The 23,315-nt window shown below is 42.0% G+C and overlaps 1 protein-coding gene across 6 annotated transcripts in view; it reads right to left on the reverse strand.

Moving 5' to 3' along the window:
* The window catches only part of PTPRT (protein tyrosine phosphatase receptor type T), a 1,509,925-nt gene that overhangs the window by 908,957 nt on the left and 577,653 nt on the right, over positions 1-23,315 (reverse strand). For all 6 annotated transcript variants that reach the window (XM_029612345.1, XM_029612346.1, XM_029612344.1 and 3 more), the window contains exon 5: positions 902-1,017. In XM_029612345.1, coding sequence (XP_029468205.1) covers positions 902-1,017 — 116 coding nt within the window. The remainder of the gene's footprint in view (positions 1-901; positions 1,018-23,315) is intronic.

The following is a 23,315-nucleotide window of genomic DNA, read 5'->3' on the forward strand; positions in this document are numbered from 1 at the left end:
GTTAAAAGGTCCCTGTCCTAAAGGGTTAAAATCCCAAGTGCAAAGAGGAAATAAAGGAAAATTAGGAGGGAGAGAGCACAAAGGAAGAGCAAGCAATGAATGTGCTAAAGCAAGGATATGAACCTGAGGAATCTTTTCTATCTCACATTTATGTTTCCTCACCCAGCTATGCTGGCACACATTTCTTTAGTCCTGCTAGTTTTAAACAATAAGGCATGATAGGCAAGTATAATTGGCCAATATCAGTTCAACTGGGGTGCATTGTAGAGCATGATAAGGTGCCTTTCACCACCTAAAGAATTTGATATTTCATGGCAATATTCATCCTGAAAAGCATAAGTATGGCTATAAAATACTTTTAATTTTATTTTTAAGTCGTACTGTCATGCTGTCATATTGGCATGGGGTTAAGGCAGAGGTTGGTAACTCCAGTCCTCAAGTACCACAAACAAGGCAGGTTTTCAGCAGATCCATAATGAACATGCATGAGATATATTTGCATATAACAGAGGCACTACATGCAAACATATTAAGCTTATTCTTTGTGGATATCCTGAAAACCCTGGGTTTGGGTGACCTTTGAGTTCCATGTCATATAAAAAAGCTAAACTAATCCTATTTTGACCTCAATTTGGATAAAGCATTTTAGAGATGGTGTTAACGGGGCCAGTTTTCAAATTGTCTTCACTAGTACAACATCAGTGATTGCTTTTTATCTTTGGGCTTTGCACCAGCTTTCAAAGTGAAAGTAAGCACATACTTTCCTTTTCAAAACTGCCCAGAGAAAAAGTACCCACAGAGATTTCCCTTTTTCGTGCATAAATCTCATTGCATGACAAGCAATGAGACCTTTTTTACCACCTACTTCTGAATAGAATACGTTACAATTGTTCTACTTTACCTGAAGCCAGAGCTTGTCATGTTGTGACCATTTGCCCCCAGCAATACACTGGAATGTGGCGTTCTGTCCCACATTTACCTCCACATTCTGAAGCCGCAGGAAGTGAGGAGCTTTTCCTAACAGAGAAAAAAAAAATAAACAGGCAGGGCATTGGTGCTAAATATACAGATGTGCAGTCATTTAAAACGACAGGTAAAACACTAATGACATTTGTTCCTGTTGTTTTGTTTCATTTCCAATTTGAAAGGACAGAACCCCCCCTCCCCCTGAACACGTTTATATCTTATGTATTTAATTCACTATTTATTTATTTATTTCCAAGCACTTCTATACCGCAATATCATAAAATATCAATCCGGTTTACAATCATTTCAGTTCAGTTCCTTCTTTTAGCATGTGCTAAAAATAAGAAACCAAACAAATAAAGCAAAACAAAAAAACAGTTTGCAAATAAAAAAATGAAACAAAACAAAAGTTTTCTGGTACACAGCCCTACTGCCAAAATGGCAAAATAAAACTACCGTTTCCTCATCGGCAAGCCTGTATCATTATCATCACCACAGTTCTCAGTTCTCCTGTATTATTGTCTCATCCTTCTACTATTTTATTTATTTATTTAAAGTCTCTTCTATACCGATAACCGTTCGCACATCGTATCGGTTTACATAAAACAAATAACTTTTGGGCGGGGCCCTTACAAGTAACGAATTACTATTGAAAGAATTACTATTGAAAGAATTACTATTGAACGAATTACTATTGAAAGAATAAGACATTGTCATCACTGCAGTGTTACAGCACAATCAACTGCAATCTTACTACTACTGGAAGAAACTGAGGAAGCTTTTCAAAGTACCCACAGTATCCAGTAAGAACAGCATAGCTGATTTTACCTACTGCATCACTCTTCAAACTTTGACTAGCAGACACCCGAGGGGGGCATCTGATCAATGCTACCTACAGTGCTAAACACTCTTTCAGAATAGATATTGGCTGTTTAAAGAGTACCCTAGGTAGATAGCATGGGGAAGAGAATTCCCTCAAGATGATGATGATAAGGTCAGCCAGAGGAGAGAGGGTTATTCTTCACAATAGTGGAAGTAAGGAAGAAAAAATGCAAACCGTCTGACCCCAGTGCCTTTGACAAGGTTCCGCATAGGCAAATTATAAACCAACTGAATGCCCTAGTTATAGGCCCTAAAATGACTGACAAGGTTAGGAAATTGACTGAGTGGGAGGTGGAAAAAAGCTAGTGGTAATTGGAGTTCATCCTGAAAAAAGAAGGGGAACCCAGTGGTGTGCCACAGGGACCAGACTTCATTGGTTCAACATTTTCATAAGCGACACTGCAGAAGGGATATCAGGACAGATTTGCCTTTTTGCAGATGAAACCAAAATCTCTAACAAGGCAGATATCCTGGAAGATGCAGAAAACATGATGAGGGATCTAGTGAAGCATGAGGAATAGTCTAGAGTCTGGCAGCTAAGATTCAATGCTTAAAAATACAGAGTCATGCATTTAAGTTACAAAAAACTCAATGAAGCAAAACAGCATAGGGATGAAATTCTGTGCTCAAAACAAGAGCAGGATCTAGGGATGATTATATGTAGGGCTTCTGATTTTAGGTGTTTATAAAATGTAAATATAGGTGTCTATTTTCCAGCTAATTTGGGGATACCAAAGCAGAGGAACCAGGGTTTTGAGAGAGTCTACTTGGAGAAGTGGTGTGTTTCTAGTGTTTATCTAATAAGTTCCTTTTTGTTTTGCATTGGGAGCATGTTATTGGTGTTTATTGGTTAAAACCTAAAATCAGAATCCCTAATTATATCTGAAGATCGTATATCAGGCTTTCCCCCTTTCTCTTCCCTTTCCCCAAACTTCAAACTTCTGCAGAGAGATGAGAGATTGAATTTATCTCACTTTCAATTCTAACTCATCAACCAGAATATTCTCAGACTTTCCTCAGCAAACCCTAGACTGTACCACTCCTAGAGGGGGAATGCCACAGCAAATGGTTCAGCCCACTCACTACTCTGACAATCTGGATTCTGATGGGAGCCCTAGATGGTGGCCCACAGTCAAATACTTTCACTGCAATGGCTGTGCTAGATGGAGAAAAGTCTAACGAAGTAGGAGAAAACCCTGAGTGTTGGGAATAAAGGCTCGTGGGTGCTATAGCCTTAGTTGAGCTGGGAAGAAAAGGAGGAGGAAGAAACCGCGGGGCTAAATACAAATCAAAATAAACAAAACACATATATAAGTATAAGAACGAACAGGAGGTGCGCCTTTCATTATGAAAAGCCTTACATCCTTGCCTCTTGCAAGGCTTTGCACAGGACAGGCAACCCCCAAGCAGATTCTATGCTGCCTGAAGAATGCATAGTAGGGGTTGGGGGTTGGCAAGGCTTGCTGAGACATGGGGCTGCCAAGGTAACTGTTTCCAAATAAAGAATTGCCATAACAAAGTCTGGGGTGCATGCATCCTGTCATTTCTCTTGCTAATTTCTGCTACAGAACAGACAGCTATAGAGGAAAGTACCAGCTCTATTAGCACATTTTTGGAAGGTCCAGATCTAGAGGGAGCGGGTTGAAGATGGCCATGGGATGATGCTGAGATCCACTGGAGGCTATGTGGTGTGTAAGAGCCTGAGTGCTGCAATATCTTTCTGCATGGTTCAAATTCTTGTTTATAAAATGTAGAGTCAGGGTAAGGCAAACTAACAATTTCTCCAAGGATTGTCCTTATCCTAGAGCTTTGTACTAGCACAACAGTACATGGGTGTTTCAATTATAACATCTGTTCTTTCTGAGCATCATGCTGGATTTAGGATATTATAAAAGAAGATAATGAATGATGAACCCTGCATTCATGCTTGACAGCTTCTTCTTCTAAAATCAAAACAACATATTATTTCAAAATGCTTTAAACAAAGAGACATAGAATTATACAGATCATATGATACAAAAGCAATATTGGATTGAGTGAATTTTGAAGGCAGAGTGACAACAGAGAAGAATGACAGCAAAATTACAAGGACAGAGAAAGCAAATATGTTTTATGGCAAAACAAGAAAATGCAAACTGAGCCAGCAGTGAGGAAGGCGCTGGAAAGGAAAGTCCACCATAGTTTGTGCCAAAAGGGAAAAACACTTGTACACGACAGCACAGAACACTATAAAAGAGAAGTGCAAATTTAATAGAACATAGGATGCAATATAATCATATATAATGCCTTAAGTGTTGTTTTTAATTTATGTCATGTTTTATTATGTAATTATGTATTTTAGTTCTTATTTTATTTTTTATGCTATAATATATATATTATATATATATATATGAAACATGGCTTAAACCCACCGACACCGCAATAATAAATCAATTACCAATACAGTCCTACAACATCTTCTCCCTCCGCAGACTGTATAAAAGAGGCGGCGGCATCTTATTAGCAACAAAAAAAGACCTCGGATTCTCTCAACGCTCAGTCACATCTGACCCTAAACTAGAAATCAGCTTCTTCACATCAGACCATCTTCAAATTCTTTTAGTCTACGCCCCTCCGGGCCTCTTGGAAACAGACGCTTCTCCTATCATTGAACTAATCACAATCACCATCAACTTGGACGCCCCAGCAATAATTATGGGAGATTTCAATCTACACGTAGATGACCCCACTCTCTCACCCAGTTGCGAAGCTTTCCTCACGGCCTTATCAGCCTTGGGATTCAATCAGATAGTCAACAAGCCCACGCACAAAGCAGGCCACACGCTAGATCTAATCTTCGTCAACTCAGGCATCAATCATTCTTCGCGTCTGAATTGCAAGAAGGTTCCATGGTCAGACCACACACTAATTTCTACCAAGTTTACAATAAATGAAACCACCCCAGTCCACAGACCACAATCCTCCTTCCAATATAGAAGAACATGCCCGTCGGAAGACCTCAGCAATCAACTCACCTCACAACTCTCCAACATAGATCTCACCAACCCTAACACAGCTCTCTGATCCTGGAACAAAATTACTGAATCCATAGCCAACAATCTATGCCCCCTTGTTACAAAAAAACCCAACACCAACACGCTCAAAAGACACCCCTGGTTTACCAGCGAACTCAGAAAACTAAAACAAAGCTTAAGACAGAAAGAGAGCAAATGGCGTAAAGCCCCATCCACCAGCACACTCTCCGCCTACAAAATGGCACTCCACCAGTACAAGACATCAACCGCGAAATCCAAAAGAGACTTCTACGCGCACAATGACCTCGCCTTCGACGCCGAAGCGCTCTTTGCTTTTGTCTCCAATCTAACCCAAATCAACACACCAATTATCTCTATCAATCAAGCACAATCAAAAGCCGAAGAACTGGCACTGTTCTTCCACAACAAGATCATCAATCTCTTATCCCAGCTGCCCAACTCCACCCCTCAGTACTTGAGTTCACTCCAACTAACAAACAACAAAACCATATTTATGGATGCTTTCGAACGAATCTCAGCCAAAGAGATCCAGTCACTCTTACAGAAAATGAAGCCCTCCTCCCATCCTGCAGACTACATCCCTACCAAACTTCTCCTGAAAATCCCAGACTCCATCTCTCAAACGCTGGCAGATATCATAAACTGCTCTTTATCTCAAGGCTTTTACCCAGACGATCTCAAACTGGCTTCCCTCAAACCACTTCTAATGAAGCCAAATTCAGACCCCAACAACCCGAATAACTACCGACCAATTGCCAACCTACCACTTATAGCTAAGATCATGGAAAAACTAGTTAACATGCAAATCTCAGACTACATTGAAGACAACAACCTCCTCTTCCCTTCCCAATATGGGTTTCGCAAAAATTCCAGCACAGAATCTCTCCTCGTATCACTGACAGACCACCTTATTTTGGGCCTAGACAAAGGACAATCTTTCCTTCTGATTCTATTAGACCTTTTGGCAGCTTTCGATACCGTAAATCATGCCATCCTCATAAACCAACTCTCAACCATTGGAATAACAGGCACGACTCTAGCCTGGTTCAAAACTTTCCTCAACAATAGAGGCTACAAAGTGAAAATTCACAACAAAGAATCTTCCCAACATGACGTTCCTGTAGGAGTTCCACAGGGTTCCTCCTTATCACCCACCCTGTTCAATATTTACCTTCTTCCACTTAAAACTTTACCTTCTTCCACTTAAAACTTAACCTTCCACTTAACCTTCCACTTAACCTTCCACTTAACCTTCTTCCACTTAAAACTTAAACATTTTGTCTATGCGGACGATGTCCAAATAGTGATCCCTCTTAAAGAAAAATTGGGCAAAACTCTCGAATATTGGGAATCCTGCCTCGCAAAAATTAATGACCTGCTCACCAGCCTAAACCTTATCCTAAACACCACCAAAACGGAACTCATGCTAATCTCTCCAGAAATCAAACACAACGCCAACACCCCCCCAAGCAACTCACTCTCCTCCCAAGTCAGAGACCTAGGAGCTTTAATTGATAACAAGATGAACATGAAAGCATTTGTCAACCGTACTACCAAGGACTGCTTCCACAAACTCCAAGTGCTGAAAAGGATAAAACCGCTTTTCCATTTCCATGACTTTAGAACAATTCTTCAAGCAATTATCTTTGCAAAATTAGATTACTGTAATGCTATCCTACTAGGTCTCCCTTCGTCATACACGAAACTGCTACAGATGGTCCAAAATGCGGCGGCAAGAATCCTTACCAACACCAGAAAAAGAGACCACATCTTCCCCATACTAAAAAATCTTCACTGGTTCCCCATCCATTTCAGAATCATCTATAAGTCCATCACCATCATATACAAAACCATCCACCACCTTACATCACTCGACCTTCAACACCCTCTCAGCCAACATAACTCTAAAAGACCGACCAGAGAAGCATACAGAGGATCCCTCCAGGTACCCAATACGAAATTCACACAACATATAACCCTGAGAGAACGGGCCTTTTCGACAGCTGGACCATCTCTGGAACTCCATCCCCACGAATCTTCGCCATGAACCTTGCCTCCTGACATTCCGAAAAAGACTTAAAACCTGGCTATTTAAACAAGCCTTCCCAGAACACTCCTAAATCTCACGTCATTTACTCAAAGAATTTATCCACTCCGGCTCTGTAAATAATTAATTATGATGTTAACTTACTTTTGTCTTTCTCTCTCTTCTCCTAGTTCCATTACCCTTGTTCAATGTAACTTTATTTCCTATGCACTAGTTTCAATTTTATTGTTATCCTGCACTCCTTGTTCAAATGTAAACCAGCATGATGTGATCCTATCGTGAATGCCGGTATATATAAAAACCTAAATAAATAAATATAGTTTTTTCTATGTTTTATGTCTAGTTGATTCCTAACATCAGTTTTGATTTGTGTGATTATTATGTATGCTCTCAGGAACCCATCAAGTTCTTGAGATTATGCGGGATTAAAGTCAACCAAATAGAGGGTCAATAATCAAAATGCCCACATTGGTGTAAACTCTGAGGGTAATTTTTACTTGTGGAGTTTGTATCAATCATTCGAGCAAACCTGTGACTAGTTTTACTTTGATTATTGTTCCAGAAAAAGTACCTTGGAGATTTGTGTAGGCTTTCTTCTGTGAATACTTTTTCTGGTCAAAACACAATTAGATGGTAACTTTAAAACAAGCACGCAAATGGACATAAGCTGGAATTTAAAATCATGCACGCAGTTGCATGCATATGATTTAAAATACGCCTACTACACGTAAGTGTGCTCCTAATTTTAAGCTGTTACACAAGTAAATGTAATCGGGCGGATTTTAAAAGCCCTGCTCGCGTAAATCCACCCGGATTTACGCGAGCAGGGCCTTGTGCGCCGGCGCGCCTATTTTCCATAGGCCGCCGGTGCGCGCAGAGCCCCAGGACGCGTGTAGGTCCCGGGGTTTTTGGAAGGGGGCGTGTCGGGGGCGGGACCTGATGATGCGGCGTTTCGGGGGCGGCGCCAGGCCAGGGGCGTGGTCCATGCCTTTGGACCAGCCCCTGGGTCGGAGCACGGCGCGCCATCAGTCCGCTGGCACGCGTAGATTTACGTCTGCTTCTCGCAGGCGTAAATCTACGGACAAAGGTAAGGGGGGGGTTTAGATAGGGCCAGGGGGGTGGGTTAGGTAAAGGAAGGGAGGGGAAGGTGAGGGGAGGGTGAAAGAGAGTTCCCTCCGAGGCCGCTCTGATTTCGGAGCGGCCTCGGAGGCGCCTTGCGTGCGCCGATCCAGGATTTTAGAAGATACGCGCGGCTACGCGCGTATCTTATAAAATCCAGCGTACTTTTGTTTGCGCCTGGTGCGCAAACAAAAGTACGTGAACGAGCTTTTTTTAAAAATCTACCCCAATGTGTATATCTTACTTAGGACTTTGTCAGCATTAATGCATGCAGGTAAGTAGAATTTAAAACATGCTCACACAAAGGACATTCACAGTTTTACTAAGTAGTCCACCAGTTTGCCCAGTCTATCTTGAGGTCATCCAGAGCCCTTTGGGTCTTCAGCCTGCAGTCCCCCCAGTTGATCCTTCACCCTGCCATGTTAGGTCAAAAATGTAATTTCAACAGACTTAAACCTGCCTTGTTTAACATTGATTACAATAAGGGAATTAAGCTAATAGTTTAACTCTCTCTACTATCAGTTAAAGATTATGGCTTAGATGTTTATAAGAAAATCAACTTGTTAATGTGTATATTTTCATCTTGTGTTGTTTTATTGAAAGTTAATGTTTATGAAGGGAAGCTAACTCAGATTCTGAATTTAAGAACTTGTAAAATAAATTCAGCCTTGAAGGAGAGAAAGCCTGTTGTCACATTTAAAATCTATGCAGATGTAACTTGTTCCTTATCCTCAGAGTCTGGAGTATGCCATTCCACACTGGGGTGGAATGTTCCACCACATGCGGAAGGAAGAGGCAATGTCATATTGTTCCATGTGGGGCAGAAGAAGGCAGTGTTATGTCATTCTGTGCGCAGCCAGAAGAAGGCAGTGTCTGAATCGTCCCAAGGCAGCTGAACAAGGAGTAAGGTGGGTGGGTTAGAGGCTGGTGGGTTGGTTTGGGTCTGGAGGCAGGAAGAGGAAGAGTGCAAGGGTCAGGCTTGGGGAGGGCTAAAGAGATAGAGGAAATAAGGGGAGAGAGAAAGTAGTATGTATCTCTGTGAAGGGGAATAAGAAAGGTATGTGTGTGTCCATTCTCCTCTCCCTCTCCCACTCTTCAAATGAATCTCTTGGGGAGGAAAGGAGTCGGGAAGGGGAATGTTAGAACTGATCTCCAGCCCTTTGGATCTCTATGGGCGATCAATCTGGCTTTCATGACAAAATGCTTGCCTACCTCCGATCTAACCAAATGTTGAATATGTAAAGTTTCAAATCTGGGAAGGTGCTCAACAAATTACCAAGTACTTACTGTCAAGTTACAATATTGAGGATAATGAATGAAGCATGTAAAAATTGACTGTGAAAATACTGAAACAAATGTTTACATGCACTGGAGACCCAGTGTATACAAATCTATCTCATGCACATTCATCGTGGCAATCCTAAAATCCCAACTGCATAGGTAAGCCTCCAGGACAGGTTGAGAAACACTGTCTTACTGCATGAAAATCACTGTGCCTAGCTATAACAGGACTATCTGTATGGAGAGCAAATGGGTGGGTGGAATTTAGTGTTTGTTCATTAAAATGTTTTTCCTATGTACTCAATTTCTACTCTTTAACAGCACTTGGGTATGTTTGTAAATGTGTTGTAGAGAATGGATGCAAGCTGTGGTCCTCAGTGCATAGTATAATATAAAATATAGCCAGCACTTAAAGATCAAAGCTTCCTTTCAAATGGTGCAACAACAAATGGTGCCTCACTTCATTCATTTTCATTGGGATCAAAGAGGAGAATGCATCCATTATTTGGTGGAGTTTAATAGGCCTATAACAATAATCCATTCTGTGCTTTACATCTAACAAAATAAAATGTAGTAGCATCTGAAATGGAGTTTTAAGTCATATGATCAATGAAGAAAGTACAGGGGAATGTTTGCAGTGCATCACAAGACTGATTTGGGGGATAAATTCCCATGATGAATGAGCAGAGGATATTAAGTTAAACACATCTAGATGAATGTTCTAAATGTAAGAATAGTCAAGTGCTGGAACAAGGTGACTAGGGAAGAAATAAAATCACCACCATTGGAGGTTATTCATTTATTTATTTTGATTTGATTTTCCACCTTATCAAATAAACTCAGATCCATAAGTCAGTCATCCCATTACACATGCAATCCCCTAATCAATAATATAATTAGCCCAATTCCAGTTTCATGACAGATTATACAATAAAATAATTATACAATATACCATACAAAAACTACCCAAACCCATCTTCATCGACTTGCAAACGCCCCTGTCTAATTTATAATCATTTATCCTCAATATACTTGATCATTCCAGGATGAACCATGAACAAATCAGACCTAAATTAGAGGCTCTGGAAATACGTGCCTAAATAGTCAAGGCTGTTTTCTTCCTAAACCCCTAAAACTAGGCTTAAGAACATATCATAACATAAGAAATGCCATACTGGGTCAGACCAAGGGTCCATCAAGCCCAGCATCATGTTTCCAACAGTGGCCAATCCAAGTCACATGTACCTGGCACATTACATAGATCACAAGCTACTATTGCTTATTAATTACCATAATAGCAGTTTATGGATTTAACCTCTAGGAACTTATACAAACCTTTTTTAAACCCAGTAACACTAACTGCTGTAACCACATCCCCTGAATTTCAGAGTGTAACTATGTGTTGAGTAAAAAAGAATTTTCTTCGGTTTGTTTTAAATGAGCTACTTGCTGACTTCATGGAGTGCACCATGGTCCTTCTATTATCTGAGAGAGTAAATAACTGATTTACATTAACTTGTTCATGATTTTGTAGACTTCTATCATATCTAGTTGAATCTTCAGTAGGATCATATTCTATAAAACTGGGGCTGCATAGTTCCCTGTTTTCAAGCATAGATTGTTTTCCGGGCCTGCGGCCGTCCACGGGCGCGCCCCCTACCTCGTTCCCCGACCGGACCCTCGACCGCGGGTGAGGCCGACTGCCCTGCGCTGGGACCGGCACCCCCACGTGGTGCCGCAGCTCCCCAGGCCGGCTGCCGGGACCAGAGCCGTCCCTGCTCCTCCCTCGCGGCCGCCATTGCTCTCCTCCGCGGCCCAGATCCAAGATGGCCACCGCCATCCTTAGGTGCGAGGCCGCACCTCTTCGCTAGATTTAAAGGGACCTCGTCCCTTTAATTGGCCACAGCTGATTCCCATCCACAGGGTCAGAGGAAGTATAAAGGGAGACTTCCTCCGACCATTCCTTGACTTGGCAACGTCTTCGGTAGCTGTCTAGTCTGCTTGCTTCGGTGAGTTCCTTGAGCTTGGCTTCTGGTTCCTGCTTCGTCTTGGTGTCCCTGGTTCCTGACTTCAGATTGGCTTACGGTGACTCTCTGGTTCCTGACTTCGGATTGGCAAGTGGTGATACTCTGGCGTATGACTTGGGCTGGTGAGCGACGACCCTCTGGCACCCAACCTAGGACTTCTTCAAGACTACCATCTCCAAGGGCCTACCCAAGTCCCAGCGGCCCGGGTCCCTACGGGCTCCTCCTGGGGGGACCGCGGGCTTCCAGTGTGAAGCTCCAGTCAGCCCTTGCCCCATATGTTTGCTGCTTGACCTCTCAAAGGTCCACCTAAGTCCCAGTGGCCTGGGTCCCTACGGGCTCCTCCCGGGGGGACCGCAGGCTTCCAGGGGTGAAGTCACATCTCCGTCCCTCAACGTTACGACTTTTCATCCGCCTCCACCGTCACGCCTGTCTACAGTGTCAAGGGTCCACCGATCACATCTTTGGTTCCTGCCTCGCCACCTGAAGTGAGAACCTTCAGGTTCTCCCCCAAGGTATTCCATCCTCCCGTCGGCCCAAGGGTCCACAAGCCTGAGCATAACATAGATTAGACAAACATCTGTCTGGACAGTTTTTGTACAGTGGATTCAACAGGAATAGAGGCTAGTTCAGTGGTTCTCAATCAGGGGTATGTGTAAAATGGAATGAACGAGAACACTTTTGATTCTTTCGAGGACCCCTGAAATGAACGGAGATGCCCATTTATGTTTCCCATTCAAGTCTATGGCCCATTGAAAAATGCTGCAGTTAAACTGATATGTATAGCAACCAGGAAGTTCCTGAGTGAGGAAGTAGCAAGGACAGAGCAAAGGTGGAGAAGAGGGCAAGTAGACAGGACAGATGACCAATAAAGGTGAAACATCCCTGCTCCTGACAATACAGTTTGGGGGTACCTTGCTGCCACACTGTCTTGCCACCTTACCACTGATGTTCCATCTTTGGAATCTTGCTACCAATCAGCCTTGCTACCATACCCCATACTCTTGTAAATCAGCCTTGCTACCATACCCCATACTCTTGTAAATCACCTCCCACCGTAGTGTCTTTGAGAGTGAAATGCAGGAGATCCTCGATATTGCACAATAGGGGCCACTGCCAGAAGCCCTCTCCTATTGGGTTTGTATGAAATGGGGGCCAAAAACCCACCCGATCAAGTCTCCTAGTGGTGGGGAGGGATTGCTGGGACAAAGGAAGGGAAGGGGGACTATGGGTGTCAATGATGAAAAACAAATTTATTTTTTAACATCAGGTATACTGTCAGACAATAACAATAACAATTTTTATTCTGAAGCTTAAACAATTATTAATACTTAAATTATCTTTTGTCCATTGCAGAACTGGTTCTTAGTCTACTACAGCTGTAATACTATCAGATAAATACAACTCTTTTCTGTTTTCTTATTAAGAATGAAATATGTTCTCTGCTATTTCTAATCTTTTACTATATTTTAGAAACTGAGTCTTTGTACACCCTTTTTATATTTTTCAGGTAAGCAAGAGTTTCTCGCCCTGAGTTCTTACCCAGCTAATTATGAATGTTTTTAATTGTTATCTTTCCTTCTTTTTCCCACCTTTTTATTCTTTTCTCTTAATGCCCCTTCCGGAGGAAGTGGTGAGACCAGAACTGTGAAGGTCTTCAAAGGGCGTGGGATAAACACCTGTGGATCCATAAAGTCTAGAGGGCGTGAATGAAGAGTGGGTGACTCGTGGGAATGACGGCTACTACCTGGAGATAATACCCTTATTCAATAAACATACACACGGTTAATGCGACTCCAACATTGCTCTAAGCTTCAACGGCAAGAGGAAATGTGGAAAAAAGGATTTGCATTCACAAAAAAATGGGGAGTAGCTTGCTTGTTACGGTGGTTACTACCCCAAACCAAATAAGCCTGATACTTCACTTTCAATGCATATCCAGCATAGCTCTCTGCTTCAAGGCAGGGGAGGAAGACCGATACTTCACGCATATCCAGCATAGCTCTCTGCTTCAACGGCAGGGGAGGAAGACCAATTCTTCATGCATATCCAGCATAGCTCTCTGCTTCAATGGCAGGAGAGGAAAACATATCCAGCATAGCTATCTGCTTCAACGGCAGGGAAGGAAGACGTATCCAGCATAGCTCTCTGCTTCAACGGCAGGGGGAATGAAGAAAAGTGGATCTATATACAGACAACAACCAACAAGGACTGAATTACATAGTCTGGGTAAACAAATAAGCATGGGAGTAGCTTGCTTATTGTGGCGGTTACTACCCCTAACTAATTAAGCTAGATATTTCACTTAGATGCAGTTCCAACACTGCTCTCTACATTAATGGTGGGGGTGGAAGGGAAATAGAACCAAAAGGTTACTAAGAGCCAAGAGAAACAGATAAGTATGAGAAAAAAAAAGTGTGAAGCTTGCTGGGCAGACTGGATGGGCCATTTGGTCTTCTTCTGCCATCATTTCTATGTTTCTATGTAATTCCAGTTTTTTCTTTTAATTCTGTCTCTATGTGTATGTGTGTTTGTTTTTTTTTTCCTGTTTACTGTCAGAGTACAGTTTTCCCCTTTGATGCTCTTTCTCCTATCTAGTGTAGTACTTGTTGCGCTGCATTGGAAGGGAGCGCTAGGGGGTGCTCCCTGGCGCGGGACAAGTGGTGTGTGCCTCTGCGGTTGAGACAGTCCAAGTCTGGGAAGGACACAGGAGACGAGATGAGGACTTGAACTGAAGATCAGATGAGACGAGGACTGTGAAGATCCGATGAGACGAAGCTCGGAAGGACTCTGAGCGCTAGGAAGCCTCAGATGTTAAGGATGAGCAGGTGCAAGGAGCTCCGAACCAGGAGAGAGTGCAGAGTTCTGATTCAGATTCAGGTTCAGGATTAAAACAAGGTCTCGGAGACTTGCACTGCTGAGGAGATCAGAGACATGAGGTTCCTCGGCGACAACCACTGGAATCCATCGAGCGTCCTACACACCCCAGCAGGGGTGGTTGCGCTGTACACAACCCAACCTGGCTGGTCGCGGACCACACAGGAACGGGACAGTGGAGCCACACGAGACATCAGGAACTTGGAGCATCACGGAGCTTGGAACAGGAGCTTGGAAGATCACGGAGCTTGGAACATTACGGAACTTAAACTTGGAATATCACAGAACTGGAACAGGAACTTGGAACATCAAGGAACTTGGAAGATCACGGATCTTGAACTTCAAGGAGAGGCCAAGCTGAAATGGGAAACAGAAAGTCCTGGAGAGAACTGCTCCTGGAGAGCTAGCTCTTTGCAAAGGCAAATTAGAAGTGGTGAAGAGACCCTTTTGTAGGGCTTGAAGAGACTACACCTAGGGAGGAGTCCAAGAGGGCAAAACCTGCTCTGTAACTTTAAAAGAGGAAGAGAGCTGCAGGCCTGCCCCCTAGGAGGAGCAGGAAGAGGAAGTCCAGGACCTTGGTCAGCGGTGATGCAGGGCAGCATGAGGAGAAGCCAGAGCAGGCCCGACGAGGGAGCGGCGGCGTTCAAGCCGCGAAGGCAGGTCAACGAGTGGCTTCCCTGCTGCAGGAAGGACCGGGGATGAGGGCCCTCTCCCCAGAGGGAGCAAGGAGTGTCGGCGGCCTCCTGCCATGTTGAGGGATCCCGGCACGGCTCCTGCCACACCGGCAAGATGGTGGCCGGGCCACCGGAACACATGGCGTAGGGGAAGTCAGCAGGCAAGGCCCCGGCTTCTGCGGCCTCCGGGCCGCACAGGTAAGTGCCTCCCATGGCTCCAGCCACGGGAGGAGCACAACAGTACTAGTGAGATAGTGTGCGCACACACTTATCTTGCAGACGTTTCTTTCCTTTTCTTTTTTGGCTGACTGGCATTGAAGCTAGGAAATGCTTTCTGGAATGCCTTATCCATTGTTTTCTTCTTTACCTACTATTCTAATCTCTAACAAAAAATCAAAAAGAAAGGCTAACTCCCTGACACCGTCCTGTTTACTGCCAGCTAAACTATGTGTGTTCCCTATGGTGATATTTCTTCGTAGTCTTGTTGAAAACTGCTAACTAACTAAGAAATAAAAAAATAATTACAGTTTCCTATCTGAAGGCAACGGCAGGCTCCCTATGTTACTTCATTCAATCACCTTTCAGGCTTTAGGAATCAAAGCGGCAAACTCTTTCTGTTGTAACTGAGGGGATAACTGTCTGAGACAATATACTGTTTGTCACCTTTATTTTCTTGATTTGCTTCCTTAGCTGAAGCCTAATGAGTTCCCACTCGTAGTCTAAGGATATGACTTGCCAGAGGCTTTGCTACTTTTCACCCAGAATTATTTCTAAGCAACCATCTCTCTAGCAGTCTCCATTACAAATGCTATATATCAAGAATACTCTGTGTCAGTAATTGTTTCTTCTTTATTCTCCTTCTACAAATGCGTACCTACCCTCAAATATGCAACTTGGTACATCCTTGGTGCAATCACTGATTTCAAGCACCCAGCAGCCTGTCTGAGCTGTCACCTGTCCTTTCCTTACCTTGACGGGTACCTCTTTTTACTTTCTATATTTCATACATTCATACACTCACACTCTGCTTCTCACTGCCCTTGCCTGTGTTATAGTGCTTTTATACACTTTGTAGGCCTTTGTGATGAGCAACAGCAAGGTGCTCTTGCTCAGATCAAATCTCTCTAGGTAACTGCTACTAGCTCTAAACTGTCATGGATTTTTCTACCCTCTGAGATGATTGCTCTTGCTGATGTCATCTCAGCAAAATAGTCTTCGGTGCTTGTTGATTTACTCATTAAATATCTATTGTGTCTATTTCCTATTTCAGTTTTCTTGCACTGATGTTAATTGATTTTTGGTAATGTTTTTTATTTGCTCTTTCTCAGTTTCCCCATCAGATTGCCTATTAGTGAGATGCTTTGCATGGATTTGCAAAATTCATGTATTCAAACCACTTGCAAAGCAGCTCACTTTAATAGGGGAGGGAATCTGGGCAGGGTTATGCAAAATATCATGTATATTTCATAATATATACTGTTTAACACATTTTAGAACCCTATCACAGCTTGATGCATCTCCCTGTAAGTTAGCCAGATAAGTAGCACCACCCAGTTTCACACATTGCCTACCCACTAACTATCTAGCTTACTACTTGGCCAGATAAGGGATTATTCCATGACAGCTGAACGTTGACAGATATTGAGTGGCTGCCATTTAGCTGGATATATCCTACTTTGAAAAACTGAAAGGCAGAATATAAATAAAATATATTAATAAATAAAATACTTGACTAAGTAGTGTTTGAATATCATCCTCATAGTGTTTGTGCTTAACATACACCATATACTATTTTGACATTTTTTTTTTAAGTAAAGGGGTGAGATAGTGTAATGTTCCAACATCTCTTTCTAGTGAGCAATATAAACATGGGCTGTCTGGAAGGGGTGTGTATTCATTTTTAACAAATGAAGCTGAAAATAGTTTCCTATGAAAAGACCCCAAAATTTTGGGATATTTTCATATTCATTGCATTTTAAAAAAACAAAAAAGCAAAAATGGGCTTCCAGTGGGACCAGGCCTTAGCACAGAGGCCTGCTCCCAATGCTGAGGCCTAGGCCTGGCCCAGCCCCATCACATACCAAATCTCCCAACATTTTCTTCTTCTTCTTCTGTCCCAAAGAGTTTAATTTGGTACCATCCTCTAAGTGTATGGCATCACTTTTTTTGAAGATCTGGCACAGAGACCATGGGCCCAGGCCTCTGGGCTGGGCTTCGGGCCTCGCCCAGGTCGGAACCAGGTACCAGGACTAAGCCTCAGTACTAGGCCCCCAGCCCTGGCCCCTGAGCCCTGAGACCTGACTCTTTTTTGGCCTAAGATGGTTCAGCCATAGCTGCCAGTCCCATTTTTTAATTTTTTTAATGGTTCAGTGTTTTGGGGTTTTTTTAATTTTCAAAGTGGTTTTCTAGTTTAATCTTTGGACTAATTAAAGAACCAAACAGAAAAAAAAATAAATGAACCAAATCTAGAAAAAAAATAAAACCCTGAAATGAAAAAATAAACCGAACCAAATACTTGGTGGCTGCATATCCCTAATGCCTCACACTCCCTTCCCCTGCAGCAGCTCCCTCTGTTCCTTCCTGGAGCTGCAAACTGCTGCAGAGTTGTTGGAAAGAGAACAGAAAGCAAAAGAAATTGCCCTCCAGGTACCTCAGCAGCATAAGCTCTGCCACACCAGTGTCGCTTCCTGCAAGACTCAGTTTGAATTCAGCAATGTTGGCATCTGGGGTGTGCGTACTTGTTGTTTGGCAATTAAATGGCAATTGAAAAGTCGAGCCAATTATCACATGAAATGTAAATTTAGTATTTGCTGTAAATTTGGAATTTTGGTGAACTTGGGATACATAAGATATCTCAAAGTTTTGAAAAGATGGCAAGAGTCATGAAAGGTTGAGAACCACTGGGCTATATATGATCTTGTAACAACTTTTCCAGTCCTATCTATGATTCTGTTTATTTATACAGAATTAGAGATGAGACAGAATCACAATTCAGATTTCTTTTGAATTCAGAGTCAGGCCAATGGGCCCAGGTCACACTGTAGTTAATGGGGGGGTTTTGGATGGTAATGAAATAGTTTGTGATAGCCGTAGTAAATGAAGCAAATAAATGTATCTATTTCTTTCAAGCTGATTAAGATAGGGTGACATTTTTAAGGGAGTGTTATGGTAGCTGCATGGGATAATTGCAAATTTGGCCTGATATGCTGTGAGAGGGTTGTTAATTGTTACAGATCATGTCACTACTATAAAACAATGTCATTTTATAATCAGATGTTGCAAATTGACTTAATTGAACCATTTATTTCATTTTTAAACAAGTTACAATATTGCCTTCCCTTCCTTCTCAAAATTTTCCCAAAAAGTGAATAAGCACGCCTGCTGAGTAGATGCTCCAGCAGAAATGAAAGCTAGCCAGCTACATACAGAAGGTGCACTACAAACATGTGCCCAGGATAGGAGCTCTGATTTTGTACCCGGTCTCCTGTTCTGTAACGCGCCAGCTAATTCATCACCTCGAATACCAAAATGGGAAACTTGACAAAATATATTCAATTTTTTACCTTGTTCTATGCTAGAGCATTCATGACGTAACACAAAAATGGTTTTTTTTTGTGGCGAGCCCAATTGCACTCAATTAGAAAATGAATGCGATGCACACTGTGCTCTGTGGCACATCATGCCCACCGATGAGACTTCCTGGATGATTGTAAACCAATTAGGATCCTCATGGAAAACTGCTTTAATTGGGATTTGCTTTTGTTTGAACTAAATTTAATTTGTTTTTTTCTTTTGTTTCAGAAGGGACTTCTCCCCTACCCCTACCAGCAAACTAAAAAAGCTCTCTCCCCCTCCGACCACAGTCTGAGCTACTTCACCCGACTGCCCAGCCTGAAGAATAAATTACCCCACAGTCCTCGGACAGCCCCCCTCCAACACACACACACACACCATCTGAGGGTTTAAATGTGTTGCAATGCGGCAAGAATGATTCCCAGTAACTCCTACTCTGTCATTACCATATGGCACCAGTTACCTGAGGCTGATGTCATTTTGGAATAAGGCACCAGTGAGGCAGGAGTGTCGGGGATTGCTGCTGCGCCGTTTTGAGCAAAATAAACCTACGGATGGGGTAAGAGGTGGGGGTTCTGAGGGGCTGAGAGGGCAATTTATTTCTGCAGGTTGGTCTGGAGGGCAGGAGAGGTCTGGATTGGACACCGTGTCATTTATTTGTTTTTCCCTTTGTAAAAATGTTTTGTTGTTTATTTTGCTTTGAATAAGACATCAAATGAAATGAAAAAAACAAACAAAAGCAAAATGAATCAAAATGTTTCCAGTGTCCCTGTACTTTAGGATTCTCCTTGGGTTACAGCGTCCAGTGGAGCCTGACTGCCCTCAATGCTCTCTGGTCCATCTCGTTTGCCCATATGTGCCTGTTACTTTGTTGTCACAATTCTTACTTGAGCTTTTGTTTTCTCCCTAATCAAGTAAGTCTTGCGACAGCACAATAGGGGTGTGTATGTCTACATTTGTAATTTTACTTTTTTGTTTCTCTTTTTATTATTTCTATTTATTTATTCCACTTATTTTCATGATGTCCAAAAAATTTTGAACAATGTGGATTACAGCATAACATTCACAAACAGTAATGCATACCTACCTAAATTTAACAACCAATAATAATACAAATACAAAAAGTAAAAAAAACAAACTAAAATAGAATTAATAAAATACGAGACTGGAAGGAAGGAGACTGCTCGAGAAGGGCCCTGAAGCCTTACCGGGGGTACTGAATGTTGAATTAGGCCCTGATGGAGGTGTTCCGGATTCACCCCTTGTGTGATGTCATCAGACGGAGACGCTGCACGTAAGCTTTAAAAAGCGGACTTTTAACAGTGAAATAAAGAGACTGGAAGGAAGGAGATTGCTCGAGAAGGGCCCTGAAGCCTTACCGGGGGGTACTGAATGTTGAATTAGGTCCTGATGGAGGTGTTCCAGATTCACCCTTTGTGTGATGTCATCAGACGGTGACGCTGCACGTAAGCTTTAAAAAGCGGACTTTTAACAGTGAAATAACGAGACTGGAAGGAAGGAGACTGCTCGAGAAAGGCCCTGAAGGCTTACGGGGATACTGAATGTTGAATTAGGCCCCGATGGAGGTGCTCCGGGTTCACGCCTTGTGTGATGTCATCAGTCGGTGATGCTGCAAGATTTAAAAAGCGGTCCTCTAGCGGCGCGGCGCCAAAGTCATGCACGTCTAAGGGGTGCATGGCTTTGAAATAATATTTTGTCTCAAGGAATCAATGGATGGATTTTGAAATAAGGTACTTTTCTTTAGATAAATATATTTGAGCTAAACCTCTTATCCTCCAGTCTCTATGAGAAGGAAAGCTCAAATATTTCAGTTAAGCCATTATTGAAAGAATTTGAGTCCTAAGTTTCTTTTAAAACTGTCTACTTCAATAATTGTTATGCCTCATACAGCCAGAAAAAGGCAGGCTAAAGAACGTGCTGGCCCTGCTCTGACTGGCTCAATGGACTCTCACATTATTAGGGCTGGGCAACAATCGGCGATTGAGCCACATGGGGGAGTTAATCTTGCCTTTGAGCAGAATCTCTCCCTGGGCACTGACATCTCACTCTCGCCGATAATGAGGGAATCCCCGGAAAACCCTGCATTGCAGAGAAGCCCGGAGGAGGAAATGGCCACAATGTCTGCCGAAGTTGCAGACAAAGGGAATGGTCAGCCAGGGAATCCGGGAGATAACATCGATGACACCGCTCAGAAGAGTAGCGGTGATTTTGCCAGCAGCATAGCCTTGGGAGAATGTGGTGTATCTAAACAAAAGATTTCCACACCTAGAAAGATAGCTTCAGACTTTCAAATGATTAAACCTAATAATGTAACACTAGATTCACTTTAGGAGGCTATAGAGGGATTAGGGAAGTATATCTCAGGGCAAATTGGTTTATATTCTGAGAAATTACAAGATCATGAAGATCGTATTAAAAAATTGGAAAAAACAACAACTAGTTTGACCCATCAGAATCTTGATAATAAAAATTTAATAGAATCTATTAAAAATATACAACTTACTTTAGTTAAAGATAGCTTGAACTTGCAGGTTAAATTAGAGAATATAGAAAATATATTAACAGGGAAAAATTGGTGTTTTTGTGAACTTCCCACAATTACCTCTTATATCCCCCAAGGAGATGTATAAAAGATATGTAAGAGAAATCTTGAAAGTACTAGAAGAGAATATTCCACCAGTTAGGGTATTTTATATACCCTATAAAGATCAGAAAAATGATATAGTTAGAGATGCAAGCAGAGAGACTAAGCCAGATCAAGGAGAAATAGTTGCTAGATTAAATTTATCTGAAATGCTTGAGACATCTGATTCAGTGTTGGCTAAACCAGTCACCCTGATAGTTATATTTACATTAGAGCCCGATAGGGATTGGATTTTAAATCTATTTTTTAAAAATAGAATGCAGACTTTTTTAAGTATGCAAATCAGGATTTTTCCAGATGTTTCAAAAATTACCCAAAAACAATTTCTACTTCTTAGACTTCTAGCTTTACAGTTGGGGGTAACATTTCAACTAAAATTTCCCTGTCGGTGCCTGGTATCCTATAAAGGTAACATATTTTTGTTTTTTATAACCTCTCAGCTTGCTGAAGTTCTAGACAAGAAGAAAGTAGAAATAGAAAAAGAACAGGGTAGTAAAAAAAGAGACATAGTTTGATGTACATAACATCTCCATTACAAGGTATGCTTTCCTTCTAGATTAAAGAAAGCTTAGCTATTTGCAAATTAATGGTTTCAAATTATTTTATTATATTATAATTGTATAATTTAATTTGGATTTCCTTCTCTTTAGGACTTATTTTGAGGATATTGATCAAATGTATTAATTCTCTTATATATATTAAAAAGGGGTATGCTTTTCTTGTAATGATCAGAGACCTCAGTTTCTAAATCAAGTAAATATTTTCTTGCTTGTAAAATGAATAATGAATAAAAAAAAATAAGAATTAATAAAATAACCCTAACACTACAAAATTCAAATATGGATTAGTATAATACTATTTAAATATAACTGATTTAAGTTTTTTCTAAATAATTTAAATCATCCTATAACCAGAGTTCAACAGCCAATGCATTCCACAACTTTGGGCCTATATGGGAAAAAGCTCTGTTTCATTTAGGCTTAGATTTTCAAAATGTACTAAATATCGCATGTGATAGGAAAAGGGGTGTGTCTTAGTGCAAATTGTGGTATTTCCTACATACAACCACTGGGGAGACCATGTTTAGTATTAAGCTCCTGGAGAGCCAGCCTAGCTATCAGGGCCCTCCTACAATCAGAGAGAGAGAGAGAGAAAGAGAGAGAGAGAGACTAGCCATAATACCCTTAACTAGATAGGTATTTATATCTCTATGGGAGGCCCACCTAGTCACTCGAGGTGAGGTTTAGGTATTAGTGTAGGGGTTAGGGGCCACTTTGACATTCAAAGTGAGACGAACAACAGAACAGTGCTCTCTTGTGAAGATTTGATGACCTTTGGAGTGAGGAAACTCACTCAAAGATGCAATGTTCTCTCAGCCTATCTTGATGTTATCCAGGTAGAAAGTCCATCAAGCTAGGTTGAGAGAACATTGCACAAACTCATCTTTGGTTGATGGACTTTCTCTTTGACATTCTCTTTCACTTTCTCTTTGACATTCAAAGTGAGACATACGAACAGAACAGTGCTCTCTTGTGCAGATTTGATGCCCTTTGGAGTGAGGAAACTCACCCAAAGATGCAATGTTCTCTCAACCTAGCTTGATGGACTTTCTACCTGGGTAAATCAAGCTAGGTTGAGAGAACATTGCATTTTTGGGGTGAGTTTCCTCACTCCAAAGGTCATCAAATCTTCACAAGAGAGCACTGTTCTGTTCATACATCTCACTTTGAATGTCAAAGTAGCCCCTAACCCCTACACTATTACCTAAACCTCACCTCGAATGACTAGGTGGGCCTCCCATAGAGATTAGAGATGTGAATCGGAACCGGTATCGGTTCGGATTCCGGTTCCGATTCACATCGTGAAATTTTTATCTTGCAGTCCTATTGGGGTTTTTTTTTAATCGGCTGCATCCGAGCCAATAACCAAAAAATACAGCCGATTCTTTAAAATGAGTTTGTTAGTATCCCCCACCCTCCGGACCCCCCCAAAAAAATGTTTAAATACCTGGTGGTCCAGTGGGGTCCCGGGAGCATTCTCCCACACTCGGGCCGTCGGCTGCCAGTAAACAAAATGGAGCCGAAGGCCCTTTGCCCTTAGCAAGAGACAGGGTATCCGTGCCATTGGCCGGTCCCTGTCACATGGTAGGAGCAATGGACGTCCGGCGCCATC

The sequence above is a fragment of the Rhinatrema bivittatum genome, chromosome 8 (genome assembly GCF_901001135.1).
Source record: "Rhinatrema bivittatum chromosome 8, aRhiBiv1.1, whole genome shotgun sequence".
NCBI lineage: Eukaryota > Metazoa > Chordata > Amphibia > Gymnophiona > Rhinatrematidae > Rhinatrema > Rhinatrema bivittatum.